The sequence below is a fragment of the Triticum urartu genome, chromosome 2 (genome assembly GCF_003073215.2).
Source record: "Triticum urartu cultivar G1812 chromosome 2, Tu2.1, whole genome shotgun sequence".
Taxonomy (NCBI): domain Eukaryota; kingdom Viridiplantae; phylum Streptophyta; class Magnoliopsida; order Poales; family Poaceae; genus Triticum; species Triticum urartu.
Genome location: NC_053023.1, coordinates 66,979,993 through 67,003,208, shown reverse-complemented (window position 1 = coordinate 67,003,208; position 23,216 = coordinate 66,979,993). Strand labels below are relative to the sequence as shown.

At 46.3% G+C, this 23,216-nt stretch overlaps 1 protein-coding gene, 1 long non-coding RNA gene, 1 other non-coding gene and 1 pseudogene across 7 annotated transcripts; all 4 read left to right on the top strand.

The window, feature by feature from the left end:
- Positions 1 to 9,774: 9,774 nt before the first annotated feature.
- Positions 9,775 to 9,846, top strand: TRNAP-UGG. The gene has a single exon. It is a non-coding gene; the product is annotated as a tRNA-Pro (tRNA).
- A 165-nt stretch (positions 9,847 to 10,011) lies between these two features.
- Positions 10,012 to 11,552, top strand: LOC125541062 (momilactone A synthase-like). Its single transcript, XM_048704552.1, has 2 exons — positions 10,012 to 10,396; positions 10,502 to 11,552. The coding sequence occupies exons 1-2, from the start codon at positions 10,368 to 10,370 to the stop codon at positions 11,379 to 11,381; spliced, it is 909 nt and encodes a 302-aa protein (XP_048560509.1). The 5' UTR covers positions 10,012 to 10,367; the 3' UTR covers positions 11,382 to 11,552.
- A 1,997-nt stretch (positions 11,553 to 13,549) lies between these two features.
- On the top strand, positions 13,550 to 14,812 carry LOC125535079 (annotated as a pseudogene).
- A 3,412-nt stretch (positions 14,813 to 18,224) lies between these two features.
- On the top strand, positions 18,225 to 23,204 carry LOC125535809. Of its 5 annotated transcripts, none has more exons than XR_007294808.1 (8): positions 18,225 to 18,878; positions 19,646 to 19,785; positions 19,910 to 20,111; positions 20,183 to 21,794; positions 21,943 to 22,009; positions 22,123 to 22,272; positions 22,522 to 22,611; positions 22,731 to 23,204. It is a non-coding gene; the product is annotated as an uncharacterized LOC125535809 (long non-coding RNA). The 5 variants fall into 5 exon arrangements; XR_007294809.1 differs by having other exon boundaries at positions 19,910 to 21,088; positions 21,740 to 21,794; XR_007294806.1 differs by having other exon boundaries at positions 19,910 to 21,794.
- Positions 23,205 to 23,216: the final 12 nt, after the last annotated feature.

Genomic DNA, 23,216 nt, shown 5'->3' with positions numbered 1-23,216 from the left:
ACACCAGTTCTACGCCAAGTTCTCAAAGTGCGAATTTTGGCTCGATGAGGTTCTTTATCTTGGGCATATCATCTCTGCCAAGGGCATTGCAGTGAATCCTGAGAAGGTGTCTGCAATTGTGAATTGGGAACCACCTCAGAACATGAAGCAACTCCGTAGCTTCCTCGGTCTCGCAAGCTACTGTCGAAGGTTCGTTGAGAACTTTTCTAAGATCGCAAACCCTCTCTCAAATCTTCTCCAGAAGCACGTCAATTACGTTTGGTCTCCGGAATGTGACATCGCTTTCAACACCTTGAAAGAGAAATTGGTCACTGCTCCAGTTCTGACTCCTCCTGATGAATCCAAACCGTATGAGGTCTTTTGCGATGCCTCTCTCCAAGGTCTCGGTGCAGTGTTGATGCAAGAGAAGAAAGTTGTGGCTTATACCTCTCGCCAGTTGAAGCCCAACGAGAAGAACTACCCCACTCATGACCTCGAGTTGGCAGCAGTTGTGCATGCTCTTTTGACTTGGAGACATCTCTTATTGGGAAGAAAAAGTGGACATTTTCACTGACCACAAGAGTCTCAAGTACATCTTCACTCAGCCTAATCTCAACCTCAGGCAAACTCGATGGGTCGAAATGATTCAAGAGTATAATCCGAGTATCGAGTATACTCTAGGCAAGGCCAATGTGATTGCTGACGCATTGAGCAGGAAGGCTTATTGCAACAGTCTGATTCTCAAGCCTTATCAACCCGAGCTTTGTGAAGCTTTCCGTAAACTTAATCTGTAAGTTGTTTCTCAAGGTTTCCTCGCCAACCTTCAAGTATCTCCTACCTTGGAAGACCAGATTCGCCAAGCCCAACTTCTTGATGCTATGGTGAAGAAGGTGAAGATTGGGATTGCCAAGAGTCAACCCAAGTACAAGTGCTACCGCCTTGATGACAAGGATACTCTCTTCTTCGAGGATCGTATTGTTGTGCCCAAAGGTGACCTTCGTAAAGTGATCATGAACGAGGCTCACAATTCTCTCCTCTCCATCCACCCTGGGAGCACGAAGATGTATCAGGACCTCAAGCAGGCTTATTGGTGGACTCGAATGAAGCGCGAGATTGCTCGGTTCATGAATGAGTGTGATGTCTGCAGAAGAGTGAAGGCAGAACACCAAAGGCCAGCTGATCTCCTCCAACCTCTTGCCATTCCAAAATGGAAGTTTGACCACATTGAGATGGACTTCGTGACTGGGTTTCCAAAGTCCAAGCGTGGTAATGATGCTATATTCGTTGTCATCGACAAACTCACTAAAGTGGCTCACTTTCTGCCTATCAAAGAGTCTATCACTGCAGCTCAATTGGCGGAGCTCTATACCTCTCGGATTGTCTCTCTGCACGGTATTCCACAGGTGATCTCTTTAGACCGTGGCAACATCTTTACCTCCAAGTTTTGGGATTCTTTTCAGAAGGCCATGGGCACCAACATCCGCTTCAGCACAGCTTTCCATCCTCAAACTAGCGGGCAAGTCGAGCGTGTCAACCAGATTCTTGAAGATATGCTCAGGGCTTGTGTGATCTCCTTCGGCATGAAGTGGGAGGATTGTCTTCCATATGCTGAATTCTCCTACAACAACAGTTTTCAAGCAAGTTCGGGCAAGGCCCCATTTGAAATTCTGTATGGCAGGAAGTGCCGTACCCCTCTCAACTGGTCTGAAACCGGTGAACGTCAACTTCTGGGAAATGACTTAATCACAGAGGCAGAGGAGATGTGCAAAGTCATTCGAGATAACCTCAAAGCAGCCCAATCCCGCCAGAAGAGCTACTATGATAGTAAGCACCGTGATTTGGCTTTCAAGATCGGAGATCATGTTTACCTCCGTGTCTCTCCTATGAAAGGTACTCGCCGCTTCGGTATCAAAGGGAAGCTTGCCCCTAGATACGTGGGACCTTTCAAGGTCGTCAGCAAGAGAGGCGATCTCGCCTATCAACTCGAGCTTCCTTCAAACTTTGCAAATGTGCATGACGTGTTCCATGTCTCTCAGCTCCGCAAGTGCTTCAAGACTCCTGATCGCACCGTCAACTTCGAAGACATTGAGCTCCAAGAAGATCTCTCTTATCGTGAGCACCCCGTGGCTATTCTGGAAGAGACTGAACGCAAGACTCGCAACAAGTCAATCAAATTCCTCAAAGTCAAGTGGTCACACCATTCCGACCGTGAAGCCACCTGGGAACGCGAGGATCACCTCCGTTCTGAGTACCCGGCGTTCTTTCAGTCCTAGATCTTGGGACGAGATCCTTTCGTAGTGGTGGAGTGTTGTAACACCCCGGATATGATTTACCTAATATGTAATCCAACTCTTGCCGTTTCCGGCGTTAAGTTATTTTATTTTCTCAGGTTCGGGTTTTCGTCTCCGTATGTTATTATTGTTGTCATGCATCTCATATCATGTCATCATGTGCATTGCATTTGCATACGTGTTCGTCTCATGCATCCGAGCATTTTCCCCGTTGTCCGTTTTGCATTCCGGCACTCCGTTCTCCTCCGGTGGTTATTTCTACCTTTCTTTCGCGTGTGGGGATTAAGCATTTCCGGATTGGACCGAGACTTGCCAAGCGGCCTTGGTTTACTACCGGTAGACCGCCTGTCATGTTTCGTACCATTTGGACTTCGTTTGATGCTCCAATGGTTAACCGAGGGACCAAGAAGGCCTCGTGTGTGTTGCATCCCGACACCCCTCCATTTTGGCCCAAAACCCACCAAAACCTTCTCCATCTTCTAGAGCGTTCGATCACGATCGCGTGGCCGAAAATCGCACCTCATTTGGACTCTCCTAGCTCCTCCTATGCCTATAAATAGGTCCTTCCCCGAAATCCTCGCGCAAACCCTAGTCCCCTCCCTCTCCACGCGCCGCCGGACATTTTTTCGTCCGGCCGGACATGTCCATTTCCACCCGCCACCGCCACTTGTCGCCGCCTGATACGCCCGCGCCTGCGCACGACATTGCCGGCCCGCCGAGCCCGAGCTGGGCCCCCGCGAGGCCCAGCCGCACCGCCGCCCGCGCCGACTTCCTCCTCCCTCCCGGCGCCGCCTCTCCGCCGCACTCGCCGGCCGGCGCGCCGCAAGTCGCCGCCGACCGCCGCCTCACTGCCTGATGGCCGCGCCGCCTCTCGCCGCCGACGCCGCCCTCGCCGCCGCGGCCGGCGACGCCCACGGCCACCCCGGGCCGCACCTCCTCCGCCCCGCCGGACTTCTTCTCCGGCGACGAATCCGGCGATCCTCGGCAGCCGCGCCGCTGCTACAGTGCTCCCGGGCCAGATCTGGATCCAGATTTCAGATCGGTTGACTTTTGCCCCGAAACCCTAACTATTTTGCGTTTTTCATCATGTTGTATCTCCGCAACCGTAGCTCCGTTTTGGACATATAGCATATCAAAATGTTCATCTCAGAGAGTACATCATTTCATCTCATTGCATCATTTTCATTTGAGTTCATCTTGATGCCCGAAATGCTGTTGGAATAGTGCTACTTGAGATAATTGTCAGATCTGCTGCTCCAATTAGATATTTGTCATTTTTGCCATGATTTATGTGTGCATGATATGCCCCTGAGCTCTACATATGTTTTGTTATATGCTTTGCCATCTTTCCAGAGGTGCAATCCATGTATTTTTATGATGTGTGTGGTGACTGGAACAAGCTTGCAAAGTGGTGCATTTGTTAATGCTGATTTCAGGGACTTAGCAATTCCACTAAGTCCTACTCCCTCCGTTCCTAAATACTTGTCTTTCTAGACATTTCAAATGACTACTACATACGGATGTATGTAGACATATTTTAAAGTGTAGATTCACTCATTTTGTTCCGTATGTAGTCACTTGTTGAAATGACTAGAAAGACAAGTATTTAGGAACGGAGGGAGTAGATCTGTTTATATCAATATGCCATATGTTCATATTGTTTCCTAGTGATCCGTGCCTCTTTTGAGGATGATCAGTAAGGATGTTTTGTTAATCTTGTAGTTCTTTATCCATCCATGTCTTCGTTTGCAATTATAGAGCACCCTAGTTTGAGTCAATCAAGCTCTACTTTTGCTATTTCGTGAATCTGGGCAAATTGTCTACTTGTTAGTGATTTTGCCGAGGATGTTGTAGTTGATCCGTGCATGCTATGTTATTGTTCTTGCCATGTCTAGCTTGTATAATGTGTATTCTTAATGGGTGTATGCTTATATTATCATGACTTACTCTGTAGTGAGTGCATCGAGCTCGTAAACATGCCTACTTGATATCTGATTTGCATGCTCCAGTTTTTCACTAAGTCTGTGATCTGATTATGTTTTTGCCATGTTCACATGCTTGCAAATGTATTTTCTGATCCCTTTTGGCTCAAGGTCACTAAGGGACTTTTGTTAAGATCTTTGAGTAGCTCCATTCCATGCTTTACTTTGCCATGTTCAGGCCCTGTAGCATATAGTTTTCATGCTCCAAAGTGTGCTACCTGATCTGAAATTCCAGACAAGTGTTAATTTCACTAAGTCTGAAATCTGTTTACCAAATGCATTTTTGCCATGCTTGTTTGAACATGTTAAGTGATGAATTGGCCGTAGCTCAGTGTTTATCTTTTGTTAAGCTTCATGAATGGGTCCCTGCCATGTATTTTGTTGTCATGTTTGGGTGCTGTAGCATGTTCATCTTGTTGCATTTAGATGGCTACTTGCTGTAAATCGCAGACCGGTGCCATATTTGAATTACTTGCCATTTCCAAACCGTGACTCCGATTCCGGTGATCTTTATATCGTTTTCAAGCGAAATCATCTCACATTTCTAGTGGCACACTTGGATTTCCAGGTTGAGGCCAGGTTCATTCATCCTTTGTCAAATCTTGCATATGCATCACATACCGCATCCCGCATAACATACCATGATTGCATCATGTTGTTTGAGCTTTGCACGTGGTTGATTGTATTCCGTTTGCTTGTTTGTCTTGTTTGGGTAGAGCCGGGAGACGAGTTCGCTAACGAGGAGCCCGTTGAGTTTGCTTTCGAGGATCTAGTCAACTCTGACAACTTTGCAGGCAAGATGATCATACCCTCGAAATCACTTCTATCTTTGCTTTGCTAGATGCTCGCTCTTTTGCTATGCGTATGCTACGATGCCTACCACTTGCTTATCATGCCTCCCAAATTGCCATGTCAGACCTGTAACCACCATGTCCTAGCAAACCGTTGATTGGCTATGTTACCGCTTTGCTCAGCCCCTCTTATAGCGTTGCTAGTTGCAGGTGAAGATTGGAGACTGTTCCTTGTTGGAACATTATTTACTTGTTGGGATATTATTATATTATCTTGTTATCTTAATGCATCTATATACTTGGTAAAGGGTGGAAGGCTCGGCCTCTCGCCTAGTGTTTTTTCTACTCTTGCCGCCCTAGTTTCCGTCATATCGGTGTTATGTTCCCGGATTTTGCGTTCCTTACGCGGTTGGGTGATAATGGGAACCCCTTGACAATCCGCCTTAAATAAAACTTCTCCAGCAATGCCCAACCTTGATTTTACCATTTTCCACCTAGCCTTTTTCCTTGGGTTTCGCGGACTCAAGGGTCATCTTATTTTAAACCCCCGGGCCAGTGCTCCTCTGAGCGTTGGTCCGACCTAGAGCACCGTGCGGGGCCGTCCCTTGGCAACTTGGGTTACGTTGGCTCCCGTACGCTTAGCTTATCCGGTGTGCCCTGAGAACGAGATATGTGCAGCTCCTATCGGGATTTGTCGGCACAGCGGGTGGTGTTGCTAGACTTGTTTTACCATTGTCGGAGTTGTCTTGTAGAACCGGGATGCCGAGTCTGATCGGAATGTCTCGGGAGAAGGTCTATTCCTTCGTTGACCGTGAGAGCTTGTCATGGGCTAAGTTGGGACTCCCCTGCAGGGATTTGAACTTTCGAAAGCCGTGCCCGCGGTTATGGGCAGATGGGAATTTGTTAATGTCCGGTTGTAGATAACTTGAACCTGAAATTAATTAAAATGAATCAACTGTGTGAGTTACCGTGATGGTCTCTTCTCGGCGGAGTCCGGGAAGTAAACACAGTGTTGGAGTAATGCTTGCCGCAGGTTGTTCTCTAGTTATTCGTTCGCGCTTTGCCTTCTCTTCTCGCTCTTTTTTGCGAACAGGTTAGCCACCATATATGCTAGTCGCTTGCTGCAGCTCCACACATATTACCTTGTCTTACCTATAAGCTTAAATAGTCTTGATCGCGAGGGTGCGAGATTACTGAGTCCCTGTGGCTCACAGATTACTTCCAAACCAGATGCAGGGCCTGATGACTCCGTTCCAGATGACGCGCTTGAGCTCAAGTGGGAGTTCGACGAGGACTCACGCCGTTACTATGTGTCTTTCTCTGATGATCAGTAGTGGTGTCCAGTTGGGGCGATCGGGACCATGTCGCATGTTGGGTTGATTTTTTATTTTGGCACCGTAGCCGGGCCATGAGTGTTTGGATGATGTAATGCTATTTATGTACTTTGATTGACGTGGCGAGCGTAAGCCAACTATGTATCTTCCCCTTTTATTATCTATATTACATGGGATGTTGTGAAGATTGCCTTATTTGCAACATGTTTTCAATGCGGTTATGCCTCTAAGTCGTGCTTCGACACGTAGGAGATATAGCCGCATCGAGGGCGTTACATTTTTTCTCCGGCGTGTGGCGTGCATGTTGGTCGTGCATATTGTTAGAGATTAGTTAGTGCATGCAGCTGGCTAGTCGGGTCGTACAAATATTGGAGATATTCCAAGATTTGTTACCTGGACGTGCGTGCATGGTAGTTGTGGGCTTGTGCCCGGTGTGGCAGCTACAACGTTCGTGAAGCTATATAAAGTGTATGCGGTGTGTGTATAGAGAGAGCCAGAGATGAGAAAGATGTAATCTTCGTCGGACGGTGGTGTGTATTTTCATGTATGTGTTAGTCATGGTAAGAAATAAAGCCAAGATATAGGCATTCGTGCGCCGCGGCGTTCATCGTCGGAAAAATTGTGATGTCTTCTTCGTCTACCTTTGTTCAACGTCTGTGTCGCCGGGAGGCCGCTCGGTCTATGCCGCCAAGTAGGGTTCGTCCCAACAGGCGTGTCATCGGCGGCGAGGGTGAGTTGGGAACAAGCCGGAGGACGAAGGCGAAGGGTGACTTAAAAATGATCTCTTAGGACATATACAATGATGATATTTTAGGTGTATCACATAGGATAATTACCGAGGTGAGGGAGAGAGAATCCATGAGAAAAGGCTTGCCAAATATATGTCATCATGATTCTAGAATAGCTAGTTAACTTAGATAAGACTAAGAGATATTCCATTGTATAGATGTTTTATTGTCATCTCTAAATTACTACATGCAAACTTTAAGATAAGATTATCATATTAACTATTGTACATGCTCTTAGTTAATTAACTGAAGATTAGGCAGCCCTTAAAATCCTGCTTTGCCTGTTAGATATCATATGTAAAGAAAGAACACTCTGAGAATGGTTTTCCGATTTCAGGAATGGACTGTAGTGTGTAAAGATGTGGAGCCGGAAGGCTTTATGCATCAACAGAAAAAGAAAAGGGGATCGGCATATCCATAGCCATGATGATCGGTTTTATATTTTGCATCGCCGGAATGATTATCTCCGTGTTCCTTCAAAATAAACGAACCATTAGTTTGTGCATACACTGGGTCCTCGTGAGCTAATTTGTAATTACGACTCATGCTTTGGTGGGACGAAAAGAAATGGTCATACCCAATGTCAGATTCAACCATGCATGATGCATCCGCAGTTCAACATGCGTGTTTTAAAAGTACTCCGGAGAACTCATGGTGGTAAGAGGAGGATTATAGTAGTAGACACGAGTAGTGGGAAGAGTGTCTCTTTTCTCTGCGCGTGACATGGATAACCATTTTTTTTTCTGAAGGCGCACACAGTCCACGCATACCCATGACCCATCACTACAAATTCTTTTCAGATTTTCTATAAATCGTATGTAGGATCAGAGGGTGCATCCGAGTGAACCGCACCACACACTATGTTTTCTCTCTCGCAAATATGCAAAAGGCTTGCATATCATTTCAGGAATAACTATACTGATCCATTTGGCGACGGCCTTGGCTGATAGGTGTGCGTCGTCCCCTCTCTCTCTCTCTCTCTCTCTCTCTCTCTCTCTCTCTCACACACACACACACACACACACACACACACTTTTATTTTATTTTTGATAATTTAGATTATTCATATCTCTTAAACCAAAATTCCATTTCTGTTTTTTTATATATATTTGAACTCCTAGCGTCAATATCTTTTGAACAAGATCTTGGATACATTTCAAACACATTTAAATTTCAATGTTTTAGCTAACTTATTTCACTCAATCTGTTTTAGTGGGGAACCGCTTAAAAAAGACCAATGAGTGAAAAAAATGAATTTAGTGAAATTATTCATTTGAAATGAGCGAAAATTGTTTTTGAAAAGGAGTGAAAGTTTATTTTAGTGAAATCAGTATTTTCTAGAATTGTGAATTTTCAATGAATGAAATCTGCTATCTAAAGTGAGTGAAATAAGTCTTCAGGAATGTGTGAAATAACGTTTTCGAATAGACAAAAAGCTTTTTTTTAATGAGTGAAACCTTCTTTTGAAATTATTGAAACCAATTCTCTGAAATAAGTGAAATTATTTTTTTGATTTGAGTGGAATGAGTATTTTGAATTAAGTGAAACCAATGATTTAAGAATTATCGAAATCTGTTGTTTGAAATGAGTGAAATATGTTGTTTTAAAAAAGTGAAATTTGTTATCTTTTAAAGTGATTGAAATTATTTGTTTGAATTGAATGAAACTAGCGGAATCTGTTTTGTGAAATGAGTGAAATAAACTAGTTAAATATGTTTGTTTGTTTGTTTTAGACAAGTGAAATCCTAAAATGATTGCAACAAGTAAACATCAATCTACTCGCAGAAAAAAAAAACTGGGCAGAAACCCTGGGTTTTATGTTTAGTCATCTCAATGGGATAACTTAGTGAATGTTGAGGAAGCTATTTCTGCGCATTGGAACTACGGTGGAGGCTCATGATGGTTGGTCCAGTCACAAGGTCACAAGAGGGATGCTGCATGACAACCTAGAGAAAGTGCATGCAATTCAGAAGTGTACCCCAACAATGCGTGTGCTAGCATATGGACTACTTGGTAAACGAGTATGTTCTCATCTCCAAGATCTTATCATTCATTGTATAAAGAGATTTTGCAAAAGGTCCCTATCCTAAGACTAGCCACAGTGGGAGTAACTTCAGCAGTAACATCGAGTCCAACTCAGCAAATTTGCTTATGTGGCAATGAGTTAATGAAGAGAGAGATAGTTGTAATAACTTAGCTAGTTACTGTAAGATCACATGTTCCAATGCAATATTAGTCTATAACCTAATAAATTAATCTTTGCATGTTACCATACTTAAGTTACTACCCATTATGAAGGTAATAATATAGTCTAGGGATATGTATATGTTACTAGTGTATGTTACTATCCATTGTGGCTAGTCTAAGAGCACCCACTGCAAATTACACGAATAGGCGAGGGAGACTGGTGCAACGAGAGTGTTCCCTCGGATACTGATTGTATGCACTGAAGATGAAAGAATTGCCCTACCGTACATCGGTCATTGATCCAACCAGAACATCTGGATGGGCTAGAGTTGCTCTTAGGATCGACACCTTGGTGGTAGCTGGCCATGATTTTGCAGAAATGCAAACTTAATTAATTGGTAATAGAGAATTCGTACGTGCATGGGCATTTGGTCTAGTGGTATGATTCTCGCTTTGGGTGCGAGAGGTCCCGAGTTCGATTCTCGGAATGCCCCCTTTTTTTCTCTTTTTTTTTTGCCCGCGTTGCCGCGTCAGGAGCAGGGCGTGGCGCGTGCTCGGCGAGGAAATTGGATGGAATCTTGTGCGACGCGCTACGCCAGTAAAGCGACCCTCCCGGAGTCCCGGTGCTTGAGAGCTTGGGGAACTGGGATCACGTGGCGGTGCCACGATCCCGAACGCCCGCAGCATCCCCTCACCTGCGATCGATCGGCGAGCACGGAGAGAAAAGAAAACGCAACTGGCGCACTTGCATGCGCTGTGAACACATGCACGCGCGAGCCGCGAGGTGAATTTTCTGTCGCCGCCCAACTCATCTCTCACCGCTCTGCAGATCGAGTCGAGATAACGTGATCGTGGGTGATGCCAGCTTGCCCAGTCACAGCTCACAGGCCGTCATGTCAATGATCCAGAGCGCGCGACGGCGCGACGTACGGCCGGGCCGGCGTCTCGTTAAATAACGGCGGCTCAGGTACGATGCAGGTCACATTTGCCACGGCGACGGAGACAGATCAGCAAGATGTTCCGAGCGATGCAGGTCGTCCTCAGGTACGATGCGCTCCGAGCCACGGCGAACCGATCTGGTAGCACAAATGTGTTCTCTGGTAATGGTTTCTGGTTGCATGCTGATTATGCTGTGTGTGAGTGTTGCAGGGGCGAGGGCCGTCGTGCTGCGGCGGGCGGCTTCGCCGGCCACTGCGGCTACTCCACGGCCTCGGGCTCCCAGAGGCTGGCTGGTAAGGTGGCCGTGATCACCGGCGCCGCTAGCGGCATCGGCAAGGCGACGGCCGCGGAGTTCGTCAGGAACGGCGCCAAGGTCGTGCTCGCCGACGTCCAGGACGACCTGGGCCGCGCCCTGGCGGCCGAGCTCGGCGCCGGCTCCGCGTCCTACACCCGCTGCGACGTCACCGACGAGGCGCAGGTTGCCGCGGTGGTCGACCTCGCCGTGGCCCGCCACGGCAAGCTCGACATCATGCTCAACAACGCCGGCATCGTGGGCTCCCTGGCGCGGCCCGAGCTGGGCGCGCTCGACCTCGCCGACTTCGACGCCGTCATGGCGATCAACACCCGGGGCGTCATGGCCGGGGTCAAGCACGCGGCCCGCGTCATGGCGCCGCGCCGCGCGGGCAGCATCATCTGCACGGCCAGCATCGCCGGCGTGCTGGGCCAGCTGACGCCGCACCCGTACAGCGTCTCCAAGTTCGCGGTGGTGGGGCTCGTGCGCTCCGTGGCCGGGGAGCTGGCGCGCTCGGGCGTGCGCGTCAACGCCATCTCGCCCAACTACATCCTGACGCCGCTGGTGAAGCGCATCCTGGAGGAGTGGTACCCTGACGCGAGCGGCGAGGAGCACCGGCGGATCGTGGAGGGGGACATCAACGAGATGGAAGGAGTGGTGCTGGAGGTGGAGGACATCGCCAAGGCGGCGCTGTACCTGGCGTCCGACGACTCCAAGTACGTCAACGGCCACAACCTCGTCGTCGACGGCGGGTTCACGGTGGGGAAGGCGCCCAACATGCCGGCACCGGCACAGTGAAGGACACGGTCAGAAATCATCAGACGAACACCTCATGGGCTCTCGGCGATGTCTTGTGCGATTATGAGTGTCGTATTTGCTGTACCGAAACAAATCTATCTATTTCTTCAGAGTTGCAAAAGAAAACCTTCGTGATGAATGATGAATGAACTGTATCACTTTAAAAGAAAATCTTGCCTGGGGCTCCAGACGATTGACACACTCCACCCAAGTGCTTAATAAGCACAAAAATCACATCGCTAGGCCATGTACCGTTCAAGGTGTTTAGAGATGTGCTTCCAAAAATAAAATCGAAATAAGCACCTTGTCTTGTAGATGAGCACAATGATATATGACACAAAGAACACTAGCACATGAAGGCGCGTGTTGTCGCACCCGTCCATTTGAACAAACGAGTAATCGAAAATATATGCACAAAGTAAGGTTACTATCTAGCATCTCACTAGATACATTTCATAACCGAAACAAAACCATACTGAGAAAAATATTCGTGAATTAAACAGATGTTCCTCAATTGGAAAATATTTGCAAATTTAAATAAATTTTTGAAAAATGTGTTTGCGGATCAGAAAAATTTAAAAACCTTTGTGAATTTTTAAAATATCCTTGAGTTCAAAATAATTTCAAAAATTTAGAAAATTGTTCAAAATTTCAAAAAAATCATGAATTTTAAAAATGTCTGTGAATTTGAATATTTACAAGAATTTTACAAAATCTATGAATTTAAAAGATGTTTGTGAATTCAAAAAAGTTTGCAGATTTTGAAAAATGATCACAAATTTGAAATAATGGTGATGGTTCAAAATTATTTGCGAGTTCAATTTTTTGTGAAGTTAGAAAATATTCGTGAAATAAAATAATGCACCCAAACTTATAAAATTTTGTGCATTCAAAAAATAATTCCAGAATTTTACAAATGCTATTTCAATTTTAAAAAAATTCAAAAATGTTCACAAATTTAAAAGGAAAATGTAATGTAGAAAATAAGACAAATAAAAAAACCAAAAGTGAAAATGAAAAAAAAAGTAAAGATGCCAGTTAAAAAAAAGCCAGCTAAAACCGGCGAAAGGTTCGTGAAGCTTTCCCAAAAACCAGATTGACAACCTTCTTACAACTGACTAAAACCTTCTTCCACAAATGTAATATTGACACGGACGACAGTTGCCCTATGTGCGCTGGTGGATGTGAGGACATCATGCATTCACTTTTCACTTGTCCGAGTGCAGTTGAAATCTGGAGGTGCCTCAAGCTGGACAAGTTCATAGAAGAGGCGTGTTTGACAGATAGGGCGGGATCAGCGGCTCTGGACTATATTTTATGTGTTCCTGCACGTGATAGTCAAATACCAGATGTTTTTGCCTAAGCTCTAATCCTTGTGGGCATCTGGTATATATGGTGGGAACGACGACAACATGTCCATGGGGAGGAAGTGCAGGCCCCGGCTCGATCAGCACTGTCGATCGCGGCGCTACCGGCAAACTATTTGAAGGCCATGAAAAAGAGTTCAGAACCAAGGAAAGATGGTTGGAGAAAGCCACTTAAAGGTTTTGTGAAGTTAAACGTAGATGCAGCTTTCAGCGCACATTCCCTCCAGGGTGCTGTAGGTGTTGTTCTACATGACCATGAGGGTGGCTTCGTCGCGGCGTCAAATGAAAAGCTAGAGCATGTTGCGGATGGAGGGACGGCGGAAGCGTATGCACTACGACATGGCTGCTACTGGCGCAACAGCTGGGGATAAGCAAGTTGGTGGTCGAGTCGGACTGTCTCGAGGTGATCAATACTATGAAGAATGGAGGTTTTATGGATTCAGGCGCAGCTGTGATCTATTCGGATTGTTTGGTCCTTATTATAGGCTATACTTCGGTTTCTTTTGTTAACTGCCTCAGAGAGGCAAACTCTGTTTCTCACGAATTAGCTAGGCTACCGAGGTCGGCCCCTTTGCCGTGGGTCGAAAAACCGCAGGTTTTAATTGTAAAAGGTTTGGTGGACGATGTAACAGTTCTTTGATCCAATAAAGCGACCGAAGTTTAAAAAAAAAGAGGCTAAAAGAAAAGAAAACGCAACTGGCGCACTTGGATGCGCTGTGGGCACATGGACTCACGTGTCGCGCCAGCCACGAGGTGAATTTTCTGGCCGGCGTCTCGTTAAATAACGGCTGGTCAGGTACGATGCAGGTCACATTTGCCACATCGACGGAAGGCAGGAGCTCGACAGACCAGCAAGATGTTCCGAGGTACCTACGATGCGTCAAATAATCGATCTGGCAGGCTCTGCATTCCGAGTAATGTTTGTGCTAATGGGCTCTACATGCTAAACCTGATGTGTGTGTGTGTGTGTGTGTGTGTGTGTGTGTGTGTGTGTGTGTGTGTTTTGTAGGACTGGGAGCCGTCGCGCTGCGCCTGCGGCGGTGGCTGGCCTCGCCGGCCAGTGCGGCTACTCCACGGCCACGGGCTCCCAGAGGTTGGCCGGCCAGGTGGCGGTGATCACCGGCGCCGCTAGCGGCATCGGCAAGGCGACGGCCGCGGAGTTCGTCAGGAACGGCGCCAAGGTCGTGCTCGCCGACGTCCAGGACGACCTGGGCCGCGCCCTGGCGGCCGACTCCGCGTCCTACACCCGCTGCGACGTCACCGACGAGGGCGCAGGTCGCCGCGGCGGTGGACCTCGCCGTGGCCCGCCACGGCAAGCTCGACATCATGCTCAACAACGCCGGCATCGTGGGCTCCCTGGCGCGGCCTGAGCTGGGTGCGCTCGACCTCGCCGACTTCGACGCCGTCATGGCGATCAATACACGGGGCGTCATGGCCGGGGTCAAGCACGCGGCCCGCGTCATGGCGCCGCGCCGCAGCGGCAGCATCATCTGCACGGCCAGCATCGCCGGCGTGCTGGGCCAGATGACGGCGCACCCGTACAGCGTCTCCAAGGCGGCGGTGGTGGGGCTCGTGCGCTCGGTGGCCGGGGAGCTGGCGCGCTCGGGCGTGCGCGTCAACGCCATCTCGCCCTACTACATCCTGACGCCGCTGGTGTTGCGCATCCTGGAGGAGTGGCACCCGGAGGCGAGCGGCGAGGAGCACCGCCGGATCGTGGAGAGCGACATCAACGAGATGGAAGGGGTGGTGCTGGAGGTGGAGGACATCGCCAAGGCGGCGCTGTACCTGGCGTCCGACGACTCCAAGTACGTCAACGGCCACAACCTCGTCGTCGACGGCGGGTTCACGGTGGGGAAGGCACTCAACATGCCGGCACCGGCACAGTGAAGGGACACAATCAGAGTCAGTGTATTGCTCTACGGGAACAAATCTGTTTATTTCTTCGGCATTGCAAAAGAAAACATTCGTGATGAATGAACTGTATCACTTCAAAAATATATTCTCGTAGACTCGTAGTGAACTCTACTCCTGGGATACAGTATGTTCCAATGGGCATTGGACGTTGACTTATTTTTATTTTGCGAGGGAATTGGACGTTGACTTAAGAAACACATGCCTAGGGCTCCACACGATTGACACACTGTACTGTTTTGCCGGTTGCGTCAGGATCATTGGATTTGAGCCGCGTGGGCCATTGGATCTGGAAAAAAAGGGTTTGCCTCGCAGCTTCTTCTTTCTCTCGCTGGATTCGCATCTCCCTCTCGGTGCACGCATCCTCTCCCCTCCGGTGTCTGACCTCGTCGCCCGGTCCCCACCCGCCGGCCGTCCTCGTCGCCGGTCCCCATCCTCGCCGGCGTTCTCGTCGCCGGTCCCCACCTACGTCGTTCATCCTCGTCGCCGCGTTGACCCATGAAACAGCTACACCTACGGTTGTAGCTCTCAACAGCGACGGGTGAAGCTCAGGTTGTAGCTCCGCCGCCGCCCCTCGCCGCAGCCCTGTCGCCATGGCCACACCCAACCATTCCTTTCTCCTTCATCATCCACGTGCAGATATATTTTGCTTCAACCATTGTTCATTTTTGCTACGACCGGTGACAGGAATTGCTACAACCATTCATGTCGACAGTCACCGTGGCGACCACGATTTGCTTCAACCTTCGTCGGGTTTTGCCGGGAGTAGCAAGACATGACACCGGTTGTAGCTTTTCCCGCTGCCGGTTGCAGCAAAAATCTCAGCGCCGCCGTCGCCACCACAAATTCCGTCGTGGCCGTTGCAGCAAATCACATATTCGATTGTAGCTTTTTCGTTGCCGGTTGTAGATAAATGACCGCCGGTGGTAGCTTTTCATGCTTCCGGTTGCAGCAAAAACACAACACCTCGGTCGCCACCACAAAACTTCGGTGTTGCCATTGCAGCAAATCATGTCGTCAGAGGTAGCTTTTTTTGTTGTTGGTTGTAGCAAACGACAACGATGGTTGCAACAAAAAATGGTCGCCGCATTGATTGTAGCTCGTCGTGTGTGTCGATCGCAACATTTTCATTGCTGGTTGTAGGAAAAAAATTGACCCCAGCGGTAGTAGCAAAAAGTAGATGGTGATAGACCGCGGTTGCAGCAAAAATTTGCCCTCACCAGTAGTAGAAAAAGTAGATGGTGGCAGCAAAAATTCATTCTCGCCGATAGTAGCAAATTGTATCACCGGGTAGTAGCAAAAGTAAACGGCGGTTACAACATAAACGGCCGTCTCCCCGTCGCGAGGCACGGTATGGCCATTTGGTTGTAGCAAAAAAAAAAATTAGCGGTCGTAGCAAAATTAGATTATGGTTGTAGCAAAAAACATTGTCGTCACTGTCATGAGAGGCAGAGTGGCCAGTTGGTTGTAGCAAAATTTGTGGCTGGTCGTAGCAAAAACCGACAATGGTTGCAACACCGTCTGATCGGTTGTTTACCATTGCCGGAGATGGTCATCTCGGCCATCTCATCATAAAACTTCGGCGGCCGGTGGTTCACAGCACCTAGGCTCGCCGCCCCAGGCCGTTTCGTGTCTAACTCCAAGGAGTTAGGGGTCGTCAGGAGCAGGGAGGATGTGAGGACGACGACATGGAATCTGTGGGAGGTGGGAGGAAGAGTTCGCCGGGAAGGAAGAAAAAAAAAGGGATATAGGAGAGGTCGCTCCGGTGGTGGAGCTCGCCGTGAAGCCGTGGCGGACCGGCGGAGCGAGAAACGGCTCAGGGGATCATGGGGGAGTAGATAAGGTTGCGATGCGTTTGTGGAAGAAGACGACCAGAAAAAAAAACTGTGATGTGTGGGTCTGTGTCTAACGCAGCGGGTGGGGTGCCAGACGCACGATCGAAACGAAACGCACGGCCCGCGCGCGACCGGCCGAAGTTTCAGTCGGTCCGCCGGGTGAAAACGTTTCCCCACTCCACAGTGTTTACAGATGTGCTTGGAAAACTAAATCAAAATAAGGACCTTGTCTTGTGGATGAGCATAGCAATATATCGCACAAAACACATTAGAACAAGAAAGCGTGTTGCCACACCCGTCCATCTCGACAAAAGAGCAATTAGAAATATTTGAACACAAATTGAATAAAGAAGCATCTGATAAATTTAAATTGTTCGATTGCAGTCCACTTGTAGGGCATGTTTGTTTCAAGTTAGAGCTGACCCACTCAGATAAATGCTTTCGCATTACATTTCCTTTTATCATATTCATGAAAAGAATATGGGAAAACCCCAAAAAAAATGGGAAAATGGACAGAAGAAACATCTCTTTTTTTCTTGTACTTCAGATTGATAACGAAAGTCCGCCATTCTCAGCACATGTAGGAATCATCTTGAGCAGGGGGAAATACTTGATCCAAACATGCATCATTAGTGGAACAATCGCTTCTTGTCTCATTTTAAGAAGAATAGGTCCGTCCTCTTTTCTTTTGTTTTTGCGAGATCAAGTCTTCGTGTTGAAGCTCCGTGAAAATCTTTGACTTGCTAACAGGATAAGAAAAAACACATTAATTAAACATGTGCAAACTGGATAATGCTGGGAAGAATATTCACAAAGTAAGGTTACTATCTAGTGCTCTTGCAAAAAAAAAAAGGTTACTATCTAGTGTCTCACTCTGTGCATTTTAGAACCGAATTGAAACCATACCAAGAAAAAATATTCGTGAATTAAAAATGTTCCTAAATATTAGAAATAGTTGCAAATTTAAATAAAATATTCTTGATTTTTTAAAACGTTTGCCAATCACAAATTTGAAAATCCCTTTATGAATTTTTTAAAAAAATCATGAGTTCAAAATAATTTCAAGAATTTGGAAAAATTTGACAAATTGAAAACGATAAGGAATTCACATTTTTGTGAGTTTGAAAATTTCCGAGAATTTTAAAATAAATCTGTGCCTATCTGCCGGCCTACGTGAAAATAGGAGCTCCTGGACGAGGCATCACTACACAGGTTGAGCTAGGCGCTCCAGAGGCTGCTGAATCGCGACCCAACTTTTTTATCGGGTGGTGTGAATGAGACAAGAGTATTTCTCAGCTAGGTGAGATTTAGCAAAACCAATTTCTATAATACCAAATATATATGATATGAAAATATATTTTATGCTGAATTTAATGGTATTAATTTCATATACTAGATGTCGATATGTATTTTTACAAACTTGATCAAAAATTATAAAGTTTAACTTCGATAATGTTTGATAAGCACTACAGTTTAGGACGGAGGGGGTATTTTTAGCACAAGTATTCGCTCCCCTATGCTACTCTGTTCTGAATCCACGTGTTCATATTCCTGGCTTAATTTAATGGTGTGGACTATACATGGGTCTAGCTAGACCATACAACCCATTAACAGTCGCGCGAAGGGCGTCCCCTCGCATATGCCACGTCGATGGCCTGGATTGGGCAGGAAGGATAGACACGTAGCGAGAGAAAAAAAACGCTCCCGAAGCCAGCGATTGGGTGCCTTGTTTTGTCTTCCCCAGCCTAGCGAGAGGCAACCAATCCGCCCCTCTCTTCCGCTTCCCTTGCCTTCCCCACGAAGTCTCCTCTCATCTGTAATCCATGATGACACGGCAGGCTCGATCTGGTCGTGCACTCGTCTCCCGCCCCCAGAACCTGCAGATCCTCGTCTTCCCAACCGGTGTATGTCCTAGAGCGGTGGTAGCATCGGACTCTCTGTCTCGTGGGGCCAGGCCTCCCATCTGCACCGCGATGCCGCCGACATGGAGGCCCGGGCTCGGGCAACTGCCGCGGTGTCGGGTACGCCGGTGAGGTCTCTGGGAACCACGGGGGACTGGCACGGATACCGGTTGTGGGTTTCAACGACGCCGGGTTGTACATCTAGCCGCAGGTGGCTTGCAGGGTTCTAAATACGGGGCCCTAAATTCGATGATGCTGAGGAGGAGGCAGACCGGCAGGGTGGTTCTATTGTGCTGGGTTGAGCGCCAGCTGGAGCGGGCCGGACACACAGATGGCCGTCGGCGATGTCGTCGGGAGGGGAGGGCGAGATGAAGGGAGGATGAAGAAGGAGACAACAAGCCCATGGAGAAGCACCATTGGGAGCAGATCTGGCCATCAGGGCAAGAAGGCCACACTCACCTCCACCTCCGTGCAATCACCCAGGTATGCATCCATCTTCCTTCTCCATCTGCATTTGTGGAATTGAAGGAACTTAGGCTTAGATCACTGTATGTACAGAAGAATTGCTGGTCATCTTTGACTTGCAGACAATTCCATCAGACTTGTCAAAAAATACCAAAATATTAGCCTCAATATATATCTGCAATTTCCCGTGTCATCTGAATTTAGCCGCATGAATTTAACTTAATTATGTCCATCTGCCTAACCCTCATCCGATACGGGTCCTGTTTCTTGGGATTTGGTGATTGGTGTCACCAATGTTGACCTGAGGCTATTTGATAACAATTCTGACACATAACCACTCCTTTAGAAGTTAATATGTATGCTCTACTATTTGCTAACAGTTCTGACACACAAACACTCATCAGCTAACTACCGTAAACGCTATTTTGTTTGCTCACACATAAACCATATATCTGCTACTGAAGTTTCATTTCTAAATTGTATGGGCTACATAACACGGCAATGACTATTGCTTATTATTTGCTTCATTTACTGTCACGCCTATTAGTTACATTACTTAAGCATGTTAGGTAACTCACTACAAGACATTTAAACTGATCATCAATTGTAAGAAAGAAATGAACAGTTAATATGCCCAGTGCTCTCAGTACATGATGACACCCTCTTATACGTGTGCACACACACATTTACTAAAGTGCTTTAATTTCATAATATGCTTCACCGATTTTCCTATTGGTGTACCCAAGTGTGACCGACCGTGTCTTGGTTTTACTTCCAATGCCCAGTGGTGGAGTCTCGCCGAAGGATGTGACGGCAGCCGTCGTCTGGATTAATTGATTTAGTATGTATGTTCAAACTTGCCCGTGTAAGGCAAGGCAATTCAGAGACCGGTGGGTTCAGTCACAACTGATCCATGCAATGGCAGGTGCACACAAAACTGCTGCATCAATTTTGGCTTTTTCTCTGAATAAAGACTCTGTTCTGATTGAGTTCTTGTGAAGTTGGAGTTGCATTAATTAGTGTTTTATGTGTTCACGGAATGGATCTAGAGCAAGGTGGTGGTTGATACGTTTGGGCTCAGCTTGCGGGCTGGGAAAGGGCATCCAGTTCTACGCAGCACAATTCACCGCAACGCGGACACCGGACCTGTAACATTGCCATCGTTCTCATTGGTTAGGAAACCTGGTGGCCTTCTCACCTTAATCTATTTTTCATTGTTGCTAGGTTCCCGTGGCACTTGAACACAGCCAGGTGACCTTCTCACCCTAACCAAGATTTTAAGCACATAATACTATTCTTTCTGAATTAAACCCGTCTCACAGGAGCACTGCATATGTTCATGCCATCCTTGAATATAGTAATACACTGCATATGTCCAGGATATATATGCGGTATGTCTGTTCTATAAAGATCGGTGTGAAGAGTGTTTGCTCATTGGAACATGTTTTTCCTTCCTGATTTAGCATCTTATAGTACAATATAACTATCTAGAAAGTATTTTATAGGAGGCCACATTCAGACTTCTGTACTAAATTCTTCATAGCCTTATCATGATGGTTGGAGTTAGCCCTCGCATGAGGCCTACTTATTATTTCTCCCACCGTTTTTTTGTAAAAAGTACTGGCTTTTTGGTGTTGTTTATTACTTCCACAGCCATGTCCTTTGGTGAGCTCTTGATCTCCCTGTCCTTTTTCTATTCCCCGACCTAGCCTTCGAGCTATGGCTGTTTAGATGTTTGGCAGGCACTTGTTGTTTCTACATGTAGCAGATTTAATTCAAATTGCCATTTGTATGATGTGTATTTGCATGGTTGCGAGTTAACTGTGAAATTATCTTTGATAACCTTAATCGATGGCTCAAGAAGATAAAGAGGTTTGCTTATCTCTGTTGTACTGTCATGATAGTGCCATATTAGCCCATGCTGAACAACTTATACTGCTGTTCTGTGTGAAGAATTTATATTTGATTATCAAATTAGATCCTACTAATATTCTGCTAGAAGTATGTCAATTTGATTTTCTGTGTCTTGTATTTCAGTAATGTTCGAGCTGAAGGGTTTGGACAGGTTTGAGGATACATTATAGGTCCCTTTGGTTGTGGCTCTACATTTTTTAATAGCAAGTCTAACAAGGGTCTGCACAGGTTCTTGCAGAAGCATGGTGATGATGAAACATTTGTTGTTGCTTATTATAAACTTGGAAAGCTACATCGAATTTTATGGGGATAAGGTGTTTGTCAAATTATAGTTAGAAAATCTGATTAACTTGTTAATTTGTTGGTTAGCAGTGTGAATCAGAACTCTGGTTACTTTTATCTGTTGTGAAGAATATAAATATTCTTGGTGGTGATCTTGTGTACATATATAAAAATCTGGAGGTGATCATGATTCATCTCACCAATAAGCTTTTCTTCTGTCTGAAGAGAACAAAGAAGTCCGTACCTAATAGAACCAAAGTAATACATCCGCTTAAGTACACTTGTAGATATAGAACAGAATAGCTTGCAAAATAGTTATGCTATCATTTTGGAAATAGCATTCAGGTAGTCATACCAAATTTTCTACTGATGTCTACTACACACTTCAAGATCATACGAGCCCGAGCACATAAGCGATTTTTCGTAGTTAGTCATCATATTAATTTTAACTTTCAATAAGTCATATTTTTCTTGCTAAGGTTACATGTGTTCCATTAGGCTAATCTAACTCGTTGTTTCGCATGTCTCGTATATCCTTTTAGTGTTACTTAGGCACTCTATTTTTTAACCTTGGATTTTTGGTTTTTGTTCTGTGATTTTTTTATATGTTGTCCTTGCTTATTTGAATCATCTACAACTTTTGGCAATTCAGAATTTCATCACGCTTATCTTGTGGTGTGTAGGCATCTCAATCGTACACCACTACCACCATGCCGCTTTGTCTCTACAACGAGGGAGGTAATGTGAATTATGTCGTTAGTTGTATACTGATTGCCTTTGCAATATATGTATGAGATTTCTATGTTTTAGTATATTTGTGCCTCGAAGGAGTTTACATCTTTTTTCTTGTGAGATGAACCTGCTTCCATTTGCTGGCTGTACGCAGGTTGCAGGAATGAGAATACTATGAGATCACATGAATGAGATTTACACGCCCTCTAAAAGTTTCTCAAGTATGCTCCAAATTTTTTGTTACAATCCTCCTTACTTCAGGTTGTGCACATTTTCACCCGATATGCTCTTTCTTTTCCCTTATTCCCTAATTTAATTCGTGTTTCATGAGCAGGGTTTGAGTTTGTGATCTATATGGCTGCTACAGGTATTCCATGAGTGCTCTCATGGTGAGGTAATCTCTCCCATACTCTCACGCTCTCATGGCGCCTAGCTGCCTGCCATCCGGGGATGGCGAGGATGGCCAGTGCCTCTCCATGGTGAGGTAATCTCTGGATGTTGCTCTCAGATGTTGGTTGTGATAGTTTTTAATTATTGCCTTCCAAAATAAATATGTGATGGAATTTTACACGCATGGCTTCATTTTGGATGCCATTTTAGATGTCAGTATCAGTTCGTTGTTGAGATAGTTATGACTGTTGTCTTCTGAAAAATATGTATTCATATGCCATCATTGTACATGCCCTCACATCATCTCTACATTATTGTTGTAACTCAATCTCTGTTTTATCAGGAACTTTTCTCTCAGTCACTAAGCAGTTGGATAGTGGTGATCACATGATACTACACCTACCTATCAGCCTGAGGACAAAGACTCTAAAAGGTCAGAAATTTCCCCTCTCGTTTTATAGTGCATTTATCTATTTCAGCTTGATTGAAGTTGTAGCTTGCAACATCCTGAACATTTATCAAACTCACTACCTGTAAGTAATTAATATCCAGATGATTGGCCAGAATATGCATATCTGCATGTGAGTCCTCTTCGGATCCTTCCACCACGCCGGCCTCACCAGTGGAGACTGGGACATGGGAACCAGTGCCACTTCCATATCTGCTGGTGATGCTCACCCAGGAATCCACAGGTAGCACCTTGATCCTCTCCTTGCGGACACCGCCTTTTTTATGATGCAGCCGTGGCCCGAGGCCAGCGGAGCCAATGCCACTATCCTCCTCGACGCCCACCCAGCGCCACACAACTAATGGTGCTGCCGCCATGAAGACGCCTACCTCCATGCTGATCGAGCTTTTCAACCTGCCCGGAATGGACAAGGCCATTCGGGCATCTGCTCTTGATGTGCTATTTGCTCTCTTTTCACAAGAATTAAATCAAGTGTAGCCTACATGATCAATTTTGTACATGCGCTGTACTTTTGTGTTGTATCTTTCTTTTTCAAGAAGCAGCAACATGCTTCTGTCAGTATTATTTTA

Excerpts from the sequence above, each read along its gene's own strand:
- LOC125541062 (XM_048704552.1), top strand. The coding sequence starts at position 10,368 with ATGTTCCGAGCGATGCAGGTCGTCCTCAG. Across the intron at positions 10,397-10,501 it reads GCGATGCAGGTCGTCCTCAG|GGGCGAGGGCCGTCGTGCTG; the intron begins GTACGATGCGCT and ends TGAGTGTTGCAG.